At 37.4% G+C, this 19,605-nt stretch overlaps 1 protein-coding gene across 1 annotated transcript in view; it reads right to left on the reverse strand.

Annotated features, from left to right (window-relative positions):
• Positions 1-455: 455 nt before the first annotated feature.
• Positions 456-19,605, reverse strand: part of EMP2 (epithelial membrane protein 2) — a 35,779-nt gene continuing 16,629 nt past the window's right edge. Inside the window, exons 2-5 of the mRNA XM_072418916.1 lie at positions 10,083-10,194; positions 6,386-6,485; positions 5,360-5,506; positions 456-2,744 (exon numbers count right to left, since the gene is read on the reverse strand). Coding sequence (XP_072275017.1) covers positions 2,572-2,744; positions 5,360-5,506; positions 6,386-6,485; positions 10,083-10,160 — 498 coding nt within the window. The 5' untranslated portion in view covers positions 10,161-10,194 and the 3' untranslated portion in view covers positions 456-2,571. The remainder of the gene's footprint in view (positions 2,745-5,359; positions 5,507-6,385; positions 6,486-10,082; positions 10,195-19,605) is intronic.

Here is a 19,605-nt window from a genome sequence, read left to right on the forward strand (position 1 = left end):
GATTGCAGATGAATCAAGGGCTCTGCAAAGGTAAAAGTGTCATTTTTTTTTTAAACTAAGGTTTCACTTTACCTGCTCACGTGTAGTCGGGGTTTTGCAGCTTATATTGCATTTGTGTTTTTTTTTTAACATGTTTCACTTTTTCATTGGCCAAAAATAAATGCTTGAGTGACACAAACTTCATTCAGAAATATAGAGTATATTAGTTATTCATGCTGTTTTACAAATGCTAAATTGGCATAAATGTGATAAAAGTAGGAAAATACAGAAGAAATTCAAAGCGTTATTTTCTTTTTGTAATAACACAATGACCATGTTTCATATTTAAATGCTATAACTACATGCAAAACAAACCTAGAAACAAAATTAATGTAAAACATTATAATTAACTAGTCCTAGCTATGTTTAGTCGCTTCTAATTTTACATTCTATCTTTAAAATCCACGTTCTATAAAAAAACTTTGAGTTCAGAGACAAAATTGGCACTTTAAAAACCCATGAAAAATGTCTTGCACCTTACAAAATGACAGTTCATGTCTAGCACAATACCATATGGATGATAACAATAACTCCTGCTCCTGTTTCTAAGTTACATGACTGGTTCTGCTAAAGGAGCTCTTCACCTACATTTCAGTTAGGCTACCTACCCACTTGAAATGGTTCTTGTCCGATATTCTGGCGTGGATCCACAGACGATGGACAATGAACGATCGTAATGCAAGTGATAGGGAAGGGGTGCAGCTCCATCATTCTCCCCTCCCCTCTCCATAGAGCAGAACCGTGCTGTATGTACAGTACTCAATCATGCATCGTGCAGTCGTTGGAAAGGATTGTGAAAGATCCTTTCCAACGACAATTCACATGTGTATGCAGCCTTAGTATGGCCTTGCTTATCTTGCCTGCAAACTTTATTCAATGCACTTGGACAATTATCCATCTGTAGCATCAGATAGATTTCTTTTTGTATTAGTTTTTTGGGGTCATGTCTCAGGGTTGGGCAATTGTTTTGGTGTTTTTTCTAGACACTCCATGCAGCACCTCAGGGTGTTCTGTCGCTTGAACAGCTTAGGCTTCCAACCTCATCAGGAAACACCTGGCAAGATGGAATGCTCCTAAACACTTACCATTCGAAAATTAGTGCCTACAAGTGGCTAACCATGAAGCTAACAAATGCCCATCTGAACATGCTAAAAAAGGAGCCTAAAGGGATACTTGATAAAAAAGCTTTTATATATATATAATCTCCTAAATGGTAAAAGTTACAGGGCTATTACAATTAAAATAAATATTAAAATATATATTTTTTTAATTTTGAAAATATCCTGTACTAATATATTATGTGTCCAGCTGAAAGGTGAAGGAAAAATAATACATACATACATATTTGCAGCCTCGTTGAGTAACAGTTTGAAGTAGTTGTAAAGCCTAACTTAACTGTGATACTATATATAAGTTAGGGTTACCACTTCTAGGAGGTTGCAAATATGTATGTATTATTTTATTATTTATATAGTTTGCTAAAGCAGTGTGTATGATAATGACATTCTTCCCCTCTATAAAATACAGTTTATACTCCCATTACTGCTTATCATCTCCTCTTCGCTGCTGCCTCCTATTTATATGAAAGGTATTTCCATGTCATGACTCCAGCATTCTGATGGTGACCACTGCAGAATATGCCTGTGGGCCAGCATAGCTGCTTGTAATCCCCATCAGAAGGAGCAAAAGAAAAAACCGGGACATCGCCTTATCATTGCAGTCAGAATGACGTCAGGCGTACCAGATATTTTGGTAATGAATTTAAAATGACATTAGCATTCTAAAATATAGATTGGATTTTAGTGGTTGGGTTTATTTCTATCCTAGGTAATCAGTCATTCCTATGACATATATATTGCTCCTACTGTTCCAGGGCTGACTACATCACAAAAACCTCAACTTTCCCTTATGCAGGTCAAAAACCTATACATTAAATAACTACATATTATCATAAAAAGTTCCTAATTCATATACTTATAATAGCTAGAACAAAGATGAAGCAGAGCCACTGCCTGTCTGTTTTGCAGGGTGTATTGCAGAAATGACAGCAGGAATCTGGTTGGAAGCTGTAAGAAAAAACTTTACTTTTCTTTGCTCCAAATGCCCCTTTGTCTCCGTGTGGCAACACACTTTTTAAAATGCCTGTACAAACTCCTAGTCCTTCTTAAATATGAACCACAAACCTAATGTATTAATTGCAAACCTACCCCTGTCCTCACAATAAAACCCTTGCCTTATGTTTGTTAAATCTAAGTCCAACATCAAAAATATATTTATATAACATTAAATGAAAAAGTTCAAGTTGTAAAACATTATACATGTACTGCAAGTCTTCTTTCCCCAGTAATGGCCAAAGTTCCAGAATACATGTATAATGCATTATAGTCTTAGCATTAAACATGCTAAGAGAACAGTACATGATGTTTTAGAAAACCATACTTTTAACTTGAAAACCACGTTAAAATGGATTAAATACAAAACTGTTATCAGCATTTGGTTTCTGTAGTATTTTTATCTAGCAGTTGCTATTGTTTATTTGCGTTTTCGAAGTATTAGGTACATGATGCTGTTAATTAAAGTAAAAGCAAAGGCGATCCAGGCAAGGATGAAGGAATATCCAAAAGTGCCATCCGCAAGTTTCAAGTTTGGGTGAAATTTGTCATGCATGGCGGTGTAGATTGCAGCAGCAATCATAACACAAAGGCCTGTAAAATATAAAGCAAACAACTAACTTACAAAATGATTGTGAAAATAGAAATACAGAAAAAACAATAGGTCTCAAAATCATATCTTTATAAATTTGATATAATAATATATGCCCATCAGGAAATGTTTACCCACATGACACAAAAACCCCCATTCACATTTGCATGTTGCAATAACATGGCTAAAACAAGACACGTCTAGGGCATTACCAATAAGTACCAATAGGAATGGCACCGCAATGCGCTATTTACAGCAGGCAGCAATGCACACGCTCCCTGTAACTCCTTACTACAATCCTTGAGATTGGCGTTAGTCTAGTTACTATGCTGGAACACTGCATTCAGTATCTTCTGCATCAGCAATAGACAAAATCAGAAGTCCTTAACTGCATTAAGTAAAAACAGTTGGCAAAGGCGCACTCTGTGTTTTTCACAAAAAAAGTTTAAATTTTATGTTTCAGTCAGTTTAAAAAAAAAAAAAAAAAAAAAAAGAATTTCTATGAAAGTTTACAAATTTATTACCAGGTGCAAATGATTTATAATTAGTTACATCCTAAATATTTATTATAGAGAATTTATGACTTAAAAAGCCCAGCACCAAATGTATCCTTGCTGGCAGGCTGCATATTCCACATTTAGGATGTTGTCATCATTTCCTAGAAGAGCAGTGTTGTGAATGTTGAATAGATTTCCAAAAGAAAATGATGTAATTATTACAGAAAGAAGTCCCTTTCAGGTTTATATTGCTGCCTGGGTCCATACAAGTGAAATTCAGCCTACAATTTACCATAGTGATTAGCATTATGGGAACTCTATAGCAATCATGCAGAACAGGTCAGGGTAGATCTTCAGATGAGAGCACCTGGTACAATGACAACTTTCTAACACGGGAACTCTTCTCTTCTGGGAGATCTACTCTAATCTCCTTTTGCAATGTCACAGACAACAAATTATTATAACCCAACAGAGGCTTTACTCTTTCCCTAAAGTAAATAAAACGTTTTGGCTATACAGTGGTACCTCGGTATAAGTCCTGTTTGGACACGAAAAACTTTGCTTGGTATACAACCTTTGTGCTAGAACTTGTATGGGTCCAAATGAGTGATAACACCGCGGGCTACCCTTTTTTACCTCTCCTGAGACAAAGCCACGACTGCCCACGAGCGTCAGTACGCCAGTTGCTACGATTCAGTGAACAACCCGCGCTATAACTCTCTGTGATATACATAACATCTCCTCCTCCTCCCTTCTCAGCACCATCCTAGTAGGCACTCCACTCTTCTCAGCAAGGTAAAGTGAGGCTAGAGTTTCATTTATTTCATCTAATTGCTTTTGTATTTATGTATTTTAGTATTAAGCAGTGTTTACATTATTTTATATAACCCCATCAATGAATAATATGCCAATAACAATAGGATTTTCTTTTCATGGGAACAGATTAATCATTTTCCTTTTATTTCTTATGGGGAAAAAAGTGTTTGGTATGAGTCCAAGGATCTGGAACGAATTGGGGACTTATACCAAGGTACCACTGTACATTCAATTTTGGAACATTAAAGATTCTTGTTCAGGCACTACCTGTTATAAAGTGACATTGTTCTGTCCCCGATTCAGTTCTGCTCCTGTGCTGTTATCCCGTGACATGGAAATAGATAGCTCTGATAGGGACCACGAATGGCTATCCTAATACACAATATACAGGAAACCTGACCTGGTACCATTTACCACCTCCTCATATTATAAAGACGAAAAAAGGGGGACAGGTTCTGTAGTCCAGTAGTAGAGAACCAAGGCAGGACTGCCAGGGATTTCAGCACAGCAGTGGCGGAGTTGTCAGTTTACAAAAACAAGATTAGGAGAGGATTTCTGGTACAATCAAAATGTATTTTTCTTGCAGCATTTTTAAAGACAAATGTGAAAAATACATGTATTAGAGATGTACTGCATATGTTTTGCAGGGCAAAGCTAAGGGTTTACTACATTTTGAGTGTCATGAGGCTGAACAGACCACCAGGAATATTTTATTAAGAATGTTAATCACCTTACTGTAATAGGAAGGCAATATTAACTTTAAGGTCCAATTTGTTAACATGTTAAAAGCAGTGGATAATAAGAGGGATATTATTTTGCTAAGATGAGTGCATAACACTTTTGTGTTTTATTTATGGACCATGTAAATTTACATTATTATGTTTTATTTAACACCATACATTTTAGGTTTTGCTGGAATAATTAACAATTTATACTTGCTAAAGAGCACAGACTTAATGTTTAATATGTTAGCATAAGGGAGATAAACCTAATATTTACTGAACCGCTGTTTCTTATTATTAATAATATTATTATTATTATTATTAATACCACCAGCTGGAACTTTACTGTTGAATCATTATCATGGTATTTAATTACTTATATCCAGCATTTCAGGGGACAATATTACAATTTCAACTTGGTTATATCTTTAGGTCAGGGTATTTAGAGTCACATTTTTTATAGTTTGTCTTTGAAATCGTAGAGGACAAAATGAATATATCTATACTAAAAGCTGGAGAAGAAAAAAAAAAAAAAAAAGAATAGAAAGAATACATTTATGTAGTCAAACAGTTTTTACTCACATGACAACATTTGGATGATAGCGGTGAACACAAATCTCTCTCCTTGTTTCAGTCGGAACAGCTGAAGAACAAAGCTGAGAAGTCCAACACAGCAAAGTATTGTTGCAAGGATCATTGTAGCTTGAACGGTCTGAATAGCCTGAAAATCTGATAAAAATATAGAAATATTTTCCTAAAATTAGCTGTCTTTTATAGCTAGGAGGTGTATCATTAGATAAATAAACCAAAACTAAAGGTATTTTGAGAACACGTATTTTATATTGTAAAATCTTATTAAATAAACACAGCTACTGGTGAATCAAAGCCCTCACCTGTACAAAGCTTCCCATGACATGAAAATCTTCAAGTACCCATGCTAAAAAGTTGCTGGAAGGCATTATAGATTTGGTAATGTTTTAGCACAATATGTCCGTATCTGAACTATTTTTTTATTCTGAGCAGATTTAATGCCAACTGATTCTTTAAACAAGATATTATGAATGTTTGCAATATTTAGAAATTTTGGTAGGATACTGGTAAATAGTTAGCTTGGGTTTTAGCCAGAGTGAATGATTAGGGAACGGCAAAGTATTGAAAAGTGCCTCTTTCAGAGGAAATTCCTACAAGATACGGGAAACCTCAAATTGTCAGCAAAATGATAAAAACAGTTTGTGGTAAATGTGAAATTAAATCTTTTAATGTCTAAAATAGGCTGTCAAAGAGAATTTCCTCCCTTTTCTAAGAGAGTTGTTCCAAAAGCCCCCTAACTCTGGGCAACTAGTATGGAAATATTAATTTACAGCTCCAAAGTCGGAGTATAACCTGCATTTCTTTTGAAAAGAAATGAAGGTGGTGCATAGTAGATTTCTAACTTTGAAGGAGGTATTTATCATTTGCTTCACAAAGGCATACCATTTAACACGAAGCCATACCATTCAACAAGAAAAACAAAGACATGCATGTTTGCTCCTAATACTTTATGCCAGATGTAAATTCTCTTAAAGTAATGATGATATAAAAGTACAGAGATTAAAAAGCTATACTTACAGGGGCTATCACTTCCAACTTCTGTGCATACTGCAGAAGCAGTGGTATTCAAACAGTTCTTCCAAATGTCCACATAAAAGTCATTTCCAACCCACCATGCCTGCAAATACAAATATAAACAGATTGCATTTTAATAAAAAATATTCTCCTGCAAATTTAGAAAACAATCTGGACCAAGACATGGTATACAGTTTGTCTCCACATAGAGGTGTGTCTCCTAACGGCTGTTCAGCAATATCCTCCTCAAGTATAAAATTTAATGCAGTATCCTCATAGATTCTTTCTCCACTTTGTGTAAGATATCAAGGATTTTATTTGCAAATGATTGGATGGTTGAAGTCAACATAGCTGTATGGCCAAATGACAAAGTCTCTTTGAATATCAATCCATTGTTATTGATTATCAATTGTTACTAATTTATCTATCTTATAATTCACGTATGCCTGAAAATTTTGAAGCATGTTAATGATATATAAATTGACATTTATTTCTAGTTAGAAATTCTTAAAATCCAGTTTTCCCAAAGTATGCCCAGATATTATAGATGCTTATGGAAATGCAGAATATTGACTTGTATGCAACTAGCACTGACAAAACTGTGCTAAATAAACTAATATAAATATATAATCTTATTTTCCTATACTGTATTTTTTTTGTTGTTTTTATTAGTATTGTTACTGGTTTTCCCTACAATCCCCTGAGGAAGCCGTGAAATGCGTTGGAAATCAGGATCAAGTTCACCGTTAACAATTTAGATAATTTTATCAATTTTAGCAGTTGGACTCTAGTACCAAGTCCCTGCAACCAACCTCACTTTGTTAAAGCCTGTTTTACGGGGACAAAATGCACTAAAAAGTTTTATTGTGAACACTCTAATTTGTGTTTGTTGAACACTTGCATAAAATACATTATAGCCCCAAAAAACCCTGCTTTTCATCTTTTTCTTTCCTAATATATTAGTCATCAGAGGTTTGGCTACTATAATTGGAACACCTAATCTCTTCAAAGCCAATCACCCTGAGCCAATTAAACTCCATAGCCAGAACTGGTAGTGACATTTGCATACAAGTATTTTTGCATTTCATGAAGCATCTCTACAAGCCATTACAACACACCAAGAGGTGTATTTATCATTTTCTTGCCAGTGGATTCAATCCTATTTTTGCTCATTGTATTCATTTTCCCAGTCAGGTTCACTTTTCCCCTATTTTTCTAGTTCTTTGGTCTATATTTTGTCCTTCAAATTTGATTACACAAAATTTTTTTAATTCTTTAAAATAGATCAGTGTTCTCCCCAGCCCCTTTTAGCCGGGCGCACCACCCGGCACTTTTCAGTAACCACCCGGCTGTTTTTGGGTGGTTACTGATGAGTTGAGTCACAATACAGGGACTGCCACCCACCTAAAATTTCTTCCCACCCAGCTTAAAAAATGTCTGGGTTGAGCACTGTAGATTCACATTCAACAACTCACATTTTACTATCAGATGACACGGACATTAAAGTCAATAAGATAGCCAACATTTTGTAGTTTTTAGGGTTAAATTGTCACCAACATTACTGATGTTTGGGTGGGACCCATAGGAATACGTCCTAAAACAAAAAGAATGTTACAAAAGCGTGTGGCTTTGTCTAAGAACATAAAAATATAGGTGGGAATTGATGATTGCTGATGCAGGCTACCATTTATGGTGATTGCAAAGCCCCTTAACATGGTATTTTCACCAAAATTTAAGGGGGTTCTATAGGAACATTTTTCAAGCAAAAAAGAAAATGTAAGTGATCATTTGGGAGCAGTAAATGGCACCGTATAGTACTGTTCATGTTAACTAAGCCTAACTTGTTACACTACATTCATTACACTATTACAAAACAAGTGATTACGCTCTTAAAACATAAAACACTAGGAAGTTGGGTTACATTTCATGTGCACTGGACCATTGGGTCATAATACAAAAATGGAAAAATTGGACAAACTAACAGGGCAGGCATTAGAAAGTTGGAACAAAGTATAGGATGTAGGTAGAATACTGACACAATAATAGGGGTTACTGGATACCCATGGCATACACAACTGGGATCACTAAATTTGCTGCATCTTCCCATGCCTACTTTTTGACCACCTGGCTGAAAAAAATGTCCAGAACATGGAACAAATATTGCCGATTATGATATTAAATATGAAGTTAAATAGGTTCCAGGCTAAAAGGTTCTAGTACAAACTTCCTGTTGTAAAATACCAGAGCCATGTTGCTGCATTTTCAACCCATCACACGGCTTCTAACACATTGCCGATTCAAACACATTACATAGTACATGGATATATACAAAAAGTGACAAAATATTCAGCCTGGAGCCACTTTCTATAACAAAGCCCAGCCTAGTCAGAGAAGGTGGAAGGCACACCATCGTAGATTTTTTTTGTTAAAAAGATTTTTGTAATTGAGATTTTTTTTCCCAGCTCAGCAAGCTAACATGTTTCTGTCCCCTCCGCCTACAATGGAATTAGTCTCTCTGCCCGCCATAGGTCTCCCTTCACTCTGCCATGTGTTTTTGTGATGTTTTATAGAGTAATATGGACTGTGATCCTAAACAGATCATCTTAACAGCTGGTGCTGCTTGTAAACTGACCAATTTCAGTCTCTGGGGCCCTTGATGTTTGGGTTATTTGGGTTTGGGTTAGAGTATTGATTCAGCAGACTCACTGAGCTCAGTAAACCTTGAGATATCAACTGCAATTAAACATCCGAGGATGTCGGCTGGTTGTCTAACATTCATTGATAAATGCCATGAGCAAGGTTGGTGTGGAGTTTCCCCATAATAGACAGAACCTTTGCAGTGATAAAGTGGATTATGTCGTTTCCAGAACTACCAATGGGAAGTAAGAATTCATTTCCTAAGACAAAATTCTGATGATACAAACAAGGGCCAATTTAGGAGTCCTGCTCTTGATAGAGTAAAGGATGCATGTGGAGACCCTGTTCTCACAGAGGGTAATTATTCCCCTACCTTAAAAATAATTTTTTTTGGGTGGTTCTTTACATTCATTTCAAGAAAACCGATGTTATCAGTCATTAATTGAAATAGCCCAATGACCCTGATTTATTAAAGTTCTCCAAGGCTGCAGAAGATACACTTTTATCAGTGAAGCTGGGTGATCCAGCAAACCTGGAATGGATCTGGTCCAGCATTGAAAACAATTGCTAACAACTTTTAGGAAACTCATTCCTGGATTACTCAGCTTCACTGATGAAAGTGTTTTCTCTCCAGCCTTGGAGAACTTAATAATAAATCAGGGCCAATGAGTCAATAGTAGATCATTGGAGATGAAGACTCCATAAGTCCTCCTTCAAGCATTCTGCCAGCCGATTGGTTTCTTTACATTAGTTAGACACCTATTTCCCTGTTCCTCCACATCAAGACTTGCAGAAATTCTTTTGCTTTGCATGCAACCCTTTTTTCCCCATCAGAAGGTTGTAACCCTAATTCCAATGTTTTTGTATTTGTCATTAGCTATCATGGTATCAAATGATTAAGAGATTGTACCCACATAAATAATACTGGATTTTAGATTACTAGTCGGGCATTATATAATATTTTACATTTTACTTCACCTTACATTATTCATATAATCTTTTAAAGTTTAATGTAAAATGAACAATCATACGATTCATGGCAACAGTATGCAAAAGGACTTACATTATCAATTGTAGCAATAAACAGCAATGCTATAGAGGTTATATGGAAGAGGATGATAAAAGCCAGGACCACCAACATTTTCACAACTGTATTCTAGCAGGTCAAGAAGAATCTGCAAAACAAAATAAATTAATTATAGCTTTGAACTACATCTAGTAAAAACAGTCAATCCACAATATTCGGCTGCAACAAGACTTGGATTTTAGTTCTTAATAGGTAGTAAAAAACCTAAGCATTATGTTAATATTAATATTATACAGTATTTATATAGCGCCATCATAATACATAGCGCTGCACAAAGTCCATAGTCATGTCACTAGCTGCCCCTCAAAGGAGCTGACAATCTAATGTTCCTACCTCCTATTATGTTCATATATTTTTATGATCACAGGGGGAAATTTAACTTCCCAGATCTGCTCACGTCTTGTGGCAATTGCAATGGAGTGCTCAACACCAGACATTTAACAAATACAACATCAAGTTGAAACACAAATTAGCTTAACTTTGGTAAACACAGGGTTTTGTTTGGCAGTATATGTGATTTAAAAGCTCAGTTCTGTGTGCAATCAACTAATGAGTTAGTACCCATGCCAAAAATGACAATACGTCAGGTAAGGATATCACATTTTTAATATTTTTTGTAAAAAGATGGCCAAGTATAGTTGAAATATTCCAATATGTAACCCTATTTACTATATACAGCTGTCTTTTCGTTTATAGTCATAACAAATAGTGACACTAGGTGGCAGCAAAGCACCATCACTTCCAGCACAGCGATGAATATATGAATTGCGCTATTTCCTTCACCAAGTCCCAGCACTCCCAAAATTAGGCTGAAGGTATTAATTTGATTTTTTTCAGGTTTGTTTTAAATATTTTTACAGCTCAATTAAGTACGGATATAAAAAAGTAGCTCAGATATTCAAGTGAAAACACATTTACCTAATCTCATAGTGGTGAGCACAGGAAACTAAGCACTGGTCTTTCTCCGGCCAACTTCCTGTGAGCGCAGGTCATCATGGACCCGCTTTTAAAGAATATCACCATGGAACTCTGTGCACACAGCACAATGACTGCATTTCTATTACTAGGTCAGAATACATGATATGAGGTTTTCTAGGTGAGATTGTTAAAAAGAAAAAATCACTGGTGACTGCAACATCAGCAGATAAGCCACTGAAGAATTGGATTTATTGGTATATGCTACCATACTAATTTTGGTTTCACATTTTAGTAAAAAAAAAAAAAAAAAAAAAAAAAAAACAAATTACCATTTCGTATAGCATGCAGATGTGATCAGACTGCAGAGCTATATAAAAGAAACCAAGTTTCTGGATACCTGGGCACCTTAGATAATATTCCAATAATCAGCTGAATATCGGAATCTGCTGGGAGAACAGAGTGTAACAACTGCTAGAAAGGTCAGGAGGGCGTTTATTTGGCTGTAGGAAATTGGTTACGTAAGGAAAGAGGGGCTGGTTTTTAGACAACGGTTATGAGGGGTCTGGAGAGGTTGGAGGATTTCTGTGATATCGGTATATTTCATCTGGCTCAGGACGCTTGGGTTCTTTTCAGTTTGTTTTGTTTATATTTGGAGTTTAATGTAACGCAGGGGTCGTCCATCTCCAGCCTTTAGCCCAGATACGGCCTAGCCGGTAGTTCATTTCGGCCTAACGTCCCCTTGCTGATCAGGCCTAATGATTGCCGGCAACCCGCGGCTCCGGAGCCACGGGTTGCCGATCGGATAGGCCAGGGGGCGTTAGGAACTACAGGAGCTGCCTAAGCTCCCGTGCCGCCTCCTTGCTGTTGCTCCCCTATTTACCACGGCCAGCATTGATATTCTGCCATTGCGGTAAATAGGAAACGCTCACTGAAGGTAAATTCCTCTCTTCCGCAATGCATATGGAGGAGAGGGATTTTCCTTCAGGGGGCGTTCCCTGGTGGTGGGCGAAGTCATTAGGGCGGGCCCGGGCCTGGTGTGCTCCCGCCCACCCCATAAATGGCCTAGTGGCCATAAAACTTTGCCTGATGTAACGGAACAAAAACTATTTTAAATTAATACTACGACTATTGTATGTTCTGTATGTTTTGTTATGGAAAATTATATAAAATCAAACAAAATGTTAAAAAAAAAAATTGCATGCAGATTTGGGAGTAAATCCCTTTATAGCTTTGAAGGGTCCATTACTCAATGGGTTGAAAAGGAGTAGAGTGAAAGCCTAACCATTAGTAATGGCACCTATCATATTTCTGCACCACAAAAACAAAGAAGAATTATACAGCACCTAAAAGTTTCTAAGCAAATTTACTTTAAAATATATTTTAGAATAAATTGGGGCAGTGAAGCCCCATCGGTACCCAGGGAGCATAGTACAAAAATCCTTACTTGCTCCCAAAGAACACTGCTTACTGCTCTAAATTTTGCTTTGGGTATATTATTGGGACCTCAGAATCATCTGTTTTGAATCTGGGGTAAATATTCTACTACAAATGACTGTTTTGAAAGATAAACTTGAGCAGGGATCTTTCACCTTCTAAATGTACATCACAAAAATCTGTATTTTTTTTATAAATTAAAATGTATGTAAAGAATGTGTATAATTAAATATTGAAATGTAGATCTGGGTCCCACCAAAGAGTCACAATCAAAACTAATGCATAGTTAAGCACATTATCAGATCAGCAACAATGGTGTGGACTGCATCCAGTTACCTACTATATGCAAGTCTTCTTTAGGGTTTTTTAAAATCTTAAACAAGTTATTGTCTTAATGCGTTATTATTTAGCTATCTACAATCCCTGTATAAAAATTGCAAATTTTCAAAAGCCTGGGCGATCAAGAATGAATAGGAGCACAAAGCCTCCCGGGATACCTACCTCACGCATCCCGGGAGGCTCTTGGGTGCTCCTATTCTGCCTTTTAATGCAAAAAAAAAAAAAAAACATTTGCTGATCTCACTGGCAAGTTTTTTCCAACCTACGTCGCCCAGTCTCACGTCTGGGTCGGGTGATGTAGGATGAAGAACCTGCAATAAGACGAAGATGGCAGCGCCGGGACAACGGGGGGACCCGATGCTGGACACCCCGGATAGATTGGACTGCCCTGCGGCATTAAAGGTAAATGTATTTTTTTTTTGGGTAGTTTTCAGTTTACTTCCTCTTTAAATAGCCACTCCCTTACTGATTCTGATAAAACACCCAATTTATATATATTTTTTTTAAATGTTTGTCATTTTGCAAGTGAACTAACATTATGGATCGATCTGAATTACAAAAGAGGAACACCATTTTGTACTTTTCTACTTGCCACAGTTATCAAAGAGGCTTAGAAAGTCCTGCATGCAGTGTGTATATTAAGGAGTGTCCCATAAGAAATCACTGTCAGTAGTAAGAAAGACTTATTCACCTAAAGGCACTCAATTCTACAGCACTGTGCCTCAATACTAAACCTTACTGAGCTCCCTTTGGCCCAAGCATTTTCTAAGTATTCCACTGTACTTCAAAGCCAAACTCTGCTAATCTGCCAAAAAAAGTTTGATTGAAGAATGGCCTGGAAATCTTCCAATTGGAGCAGTTACTAATCCCCATATTTCACACAAGATATTCGTTAACTGAAGCATGGACCCTAGAAAAGTGGATACAAGCAGAAGTGTGTTCCTCTTACTGTAGGTTATACACTCTGCACGGGATGAAAGACCTCAGTTTAAGCTAAACTACGTACAATCTAGATTTTTGTCAATCTGTATGATGAGCGGAGGTAGAAGGACAATCACGAGAAACCCGACAGCAGGGTGGCTCAGTGGTTAGCATTCTGGCCTTTGCAGTGCTGGGTCCTAGGTTCAAATCTCGGCCAGAACACTATCTGCATGGAGTTTCTTCCCACATTCCAAAAACATGCAGTAAGATTAATTGGCTCCCCCTTAAAATGACCCTATATTGAATTTAATGACAGCTGACTATGGTAGGGACATTAGATTGGGAGCCCCTTTGAGGGACAGCTAGTCATTTACCCACCCTCTGAGGGACATGACTATGGGCTTTGTACAGTGCTGTGTATTATGTGGGTGCTATATAAATACTGTGTATTATATCTGGCAACAATTATCTATTGTGTATACAGAACTTTGGTGTCTTATGTAGGACTAGTTGACTAGGTCTCCTAACAAACTCTCACCAATCACTCCCCAACTTCATCTTTGAGTCAGGTTGGGTGGAGTGATTCTATGTCACATAACCAGAAGTTAATAATAATGTATGCTAGATAGTCATTCTGGATGTTGACAAAAATAGTAAAACAAATAGTCAATTTAGTTTATCCCAACTAATATGAAGAAAAGATTCATGGTTTCACAATTAAATGTAAAATTCTGTAAAATGAATTCAATTAAAATGTCATTGGAGCATCACACACATAAAAGGTGAATCTTTGTGCATCATTTTGTTCATAGAAATACTAAAGCAACCCTTGTTTGAATAAAAACATTGAAAAAAAATATTCCCATTAAAGAAAACAAATGAAAATCTAGTGTAAATCTAGCTCGTTGACTAGTTATGTGCAGTAAACAACTGTCTTTAAGATGAGGGATTGTATGATGGATAGTCCAAGGTCAGGGTGGAAAAATTACCTCACAAAGTCTTAGTAAGTTTCAAGAGTTTCCCCAAGTTTCCAGTATCGTAGCAAAGCCTGAACTTCAGCTGGGCTGTCCCATAAAGCAGTATAAAGTTCAACTGTTGATGAATCAACAGATTCAGAGCCCAAAAAGGGCTGCAAGTCTCGTTGGGAGGGCAGAGAATCACTGGAGCAGGGTGAAAGTGAGCGAGTGGGATATTGGTTGGACCTCCAGATAAAAGAGATAGGAGCAATTTTAGGTGCCATTGGGCCTAACGTGGAAGGGAGTAGGCAAGGCATGGGCAATGATGGATTACTGCATCATCATTAGTGATGGAATCGGCACCATTTTTTCCACAAATCTCATATACTGGGGTTGATTTACCAAAGGAATATAGACTGTTCAATTACACAAACTGATTTATTCCTTGAAAAGAAAATTTTACTTAGCTTAGTGATTGTACCATATAAACAATTTCATGTATGCAATGATATGAACTTAGCGCATCTTCTAGGAGAAAGGCAGCACTACCATCACAGTCAGTAAGTCCTGGATTCTTCCCTATTCTCACTCTCAGCTTCTAACAGATGGAATCTTCCCCTGCTACTAATACAGCAACCCCTGCAAGAATCTCCCAAGACCTAGGAGCCATATTTGTTTCTCTACCTAACATCTTTATACTTGCATGCCGATGACCTTGCAAATCACAGTCGCAAATCACAATATTAGGATTTGTGCAAACCCAGGGGCAAATGCAGGCACTTATCTGAGAGATACTGTATCGGCTATCCTTAAATTTCTAGATCCCCCACATTCTACAGCAATAGAGCTGGATCGCATACACAGGTTTTTTGGTCTCAGGAACCTACCTGACAACTCTTCCAGGGATATGTTATGACAGGTTCACTTCTTCACCCTAAAAGGGCAAATAAGTCGACAAGCATGGCATAAAGAATCCCTTGAGATTGATGGGGCACAGATTCATATATACCCGGATGTTTCTAATCGCACATTAATAATGTGACATCTGTTGCACCCACTTTTGGATCTCATCCACGGGCAAGGAGCTGGGTTCACCCATTCCACCTTCTTGTCATGAAGACTCTGACTTTGTCTTTCACTCACCAAAACAGGTCTAGCTCCTTTTACATATCTGGGTGTTGATCCTATACAGATACCTGACTGGGTATTACTGTGGCTACTCCCAAATCGTCTATTCAACTTTCGACCTCCTGTGACAGAAAAACCATCCCCTACCCTACTGCTCCGGAATCCTGAAAGATGCTCCAAGAGCCAACATGACTGGACTGTCGGTTTCTTATGGAATCCCTGATGATCTTTGCATACCTACATGGTTATGTACAATCATCTCCAACAATAGGCCTTGGTATAGGTTTCAGATACCCCTGCCTACTGGAACTGGCTTAATTTACATCTTTATAGCCATTTTTCTGTAATATTTCATATGGTTGCAACATTAATACCCTTTTTCGATAATTGTTTTTGCAATTATTGTGTATTGCCTAAACATCTTCTTTGGGTTGTTTTAATATTTAATCTTCCTAATTTGATGGTGGCTACTCTGTCTTAGGTATCACTTCCCCCATTTGGGCTGCTCTGTCCTTAATAGTTAAGGCAAAGCTTTGAGGATTTTATGTCCTTTCCATATTGAGAAAATGTAATTTATGAGGACTCTCCCAGCGGGTCTCTTACTCTATCCATTCTTTTATCTCTTTTCTATACTTTCCATGTTTATTTTCCCAATGGTTGAACAAAACACTGAACACTCTCCTCTATATTGTCAAACAGCCTTCATGCAAGAGACTCATTTTCAGCATGATAAAATACCACAACTAAGGAATAGACACTTTCAGCTTGCATACGATAGTCCCTTATCTGATTCCATGTCCAGAGGGGTTAGTATTACTAAAGTAATTATACTGACCCTGAGGGTAGATATTTGTACGGAGTAGGATCCAATCTCAAGTGTTAATATTTGTCAAAGTTTATCTCCCAAACACCTATAAATTCTCTGTTTTGAACCGTCTGCCGAAGGTGGAGGATACCACTAAAAGAGTTTCTCAAACACTTCACTTTGCTCTTAAGAAACTTAAACCATATTGCATTTGCATCAACTGGTGGACATATGGCTCATTCAACACATTCTAACATATGACCTACTCTACAGTGCATAATTGTTTTTTGGTTAAACACAGCTTGATTTTCTCAGGGACCTCTTTGGAGAGTGGTAGGAATACTTTTTCTGACCATGCTCCTATATCTATCACTATCGACTTGGAATATTCTCTTCTGAGATCTCTGTCATGGAGACCGAGTGAGAGTCTATTACAAGACCCCGAGGTGTCACCGAGATTGGGAATGGAAATTGCGACAATATTTTACTAAAAATATTGTCTCCATGACCTCATCCTTTCAATGTTTTGGAGGTCCATTAATGCTTCATCAGGGCGTTATCTATCCCAACATCACCATAAATTTAATAGAACGACAACATAAAAAAGACAAGGCTCATCAGACCTTGAATTGCCAATATTTGCACTTTGTGAAATAAACACTCTTAGGCTGGGTCTACACGGATGTTTTTAAAAAAGCAAGTAAAAACATTCCTATTGCGTTTATATGCATTTTTCTGCACTTTTATTAGCGTTTTAAAGCTTGCCTTTAAAACGCTGGAAAAAGCCTATGCCACGTTTTTAACTCCCTTGCATATAAAGTGCGTAAAAACATGGGAAAACCTCCCACTGAAATCAATGGAAACATTTACCCACCTTTTGGGGCATTTTCAAACTTTAACCCAGCATTTTAATGTTTTAAACATTACAAGCAACGTTTAAAACAAATCTCAAACATGCCTTAAGGAAACGGTGTACATTAGCCCTTTGGAATGCATGGGGATTTCTAACATGGACTTTAAAAGCCTCAGGTTATACGATGGGGAAATCGTCCTGCGTAGACTAAGCCTTAGTAAGGACAAAGTTAAGGAGCAATCTGCTAAATGCAGATGTTTTTTCCGAACATGTTAATCACTGTGGTAGGGCGTTAGCCAGAGCCCTTCGAGCTAGGCAGGTATTTACATATAGTATTACAGGCCCTTCTGGAAACTTGCTCCATAGCCCTAGGGACATTACTGACTCCTTCTGTACCTTCTAAAGCAACTTAGATAGCCTAACATCCACTACAAATTCTTCTATATTAAACACTACTGGGGAGCTTTTTGAAACATACTTGCAATTCTCCTTCGGCCTTCCAGTTCTAAAAGATCATTTTATTGAAGCGCTGGATAAACCACTTACTGTAGAAGAACTACAAGCTGCTAGTGCTAGAGCAGTTACAGGTAAAGCACCAGGACATATTTATTTATAACTTAATTGGCCTTACTTTGTCATATTACAAAAAAATATTTGCCAATTCGTAATGGCATACAATGCTATACCTGAAGATCTCTCACGGCCATCAGATACCCCGTCTGTGCATATCACCTAATGAAACCTGACAAGAATCTCCATACCTGTGCTAGTTATAGATCAATATCCCTGGTAAATTCTGATTTAAAGCTGTTCACTAGCATATAAGCACATTGTCTAACCCCTACTCTAACTATACTACACCCAGACCAAAGTGGGCCTATTGCAAGAGTAAGAGCAAACAGGATATTAACCGATTTATTTAAGCTCTCCAAGGCTGGAGAGGATACATTTTCAGCAGTGAAGCTGGGTGATCCAGTAAACCTGGAATGGATTTCTTAAAAGTAATTTGCTATTTGTTAGCAAATGTTTTCAATCCTGGACCAGATCCATTCGAGGTTTGCTCGATCACCCGTCTTCACTGATGAAAGTGTATCCTCTCCAGCCTTGGAGAGCTTTTAAAAAATCAGACCCTTGTCTCTTTCTATATCGAAGGGGCCTTGTTTTTCCTTAACCTAGAACCCTTTCTACACCAAATAAATCTGGAAAGACGCGGCATGCTGGTTTGAGTACAAAGAACATAAAGTAGCTGGCATATATGATGATCTCCTTTTTTCCCCATTAACTTCACCCGCTACATCTCAATAAGATACCAACAATCAGAGCAATCTTTTTATCCACTTACAACGATGGAAACAATCTCATGGTTTGTTCATTCTGATATCTTGAAAATGAATGTCATGGCTGTTATATCTCCTCCAAACCCAACCAGTTAAACTGCCTACTTTATATTTATTTATATGGCATATGAATAATCACTGCATAAACAGAAATGTTCTGCATCTCCCTAAGAACAAAGGAGGCATGGCCTTCCCTAACCCACTCCTATATTACAGGGTGGTACATTAACTGCTGCGGACATGGTCAGTTTAAACAAGGAGTTACCATAAAAATTTCTGTACCTCATTTCCCCCTGCTTCTGCTGTTTGGGCACCCATAAGTGTATCACTGGTTACCACTTGGCATCTGTTGTTTGGATCTACATTACAGGTTGTGAAAAAATATTTTGCACACCGATAAAGATTGCATCATCTATGTCTCCAATTTTGGGACACCTCAACTCCCATTTCTAATCTTCAATCAGACCCAGATCCCCCAAGACTAGATTCATGGAGAATGATTCAATTGACTTATTTTCTCCACTCTCCTCCACCACCACAGCAGTTTCTTAGGCCACTTACTTCATTAGAATCTGACCCTTTGAAGGGTTCTCCCTCTTAAGCTGATCAACTACAACTGGAAACACATTCTTCTACAACACCAGCTTATGTTGCTAAGCGGGAGAGAGATCTTAATATATAGTTCTAATCTCAACAGGTAAAGCTCCTCTTGCACTTCGGCCATAAAGCCTCAAACAACAAATACCAAGAGCTGCATTATAAAAATTGTATAATTTATATAATATATCTTCATGCAAACGCCACCCCA

The sequence above is a fragment of the Pyxicephalus adspersus genome, chromosome 7 (genome assembly GCF_032062135.1).
Source record: "Pyxicephalus adspersus chromosome 7, UCB_Pads_2.0, whole genome shotgun sequence".
Taxonomy (NCBI): Eukaryota; Metazoa; Chordata; class Amphibia; order Anura; family Pyxicephalidae; genus Pyxicephalus; species Pyxicephalus adspersus.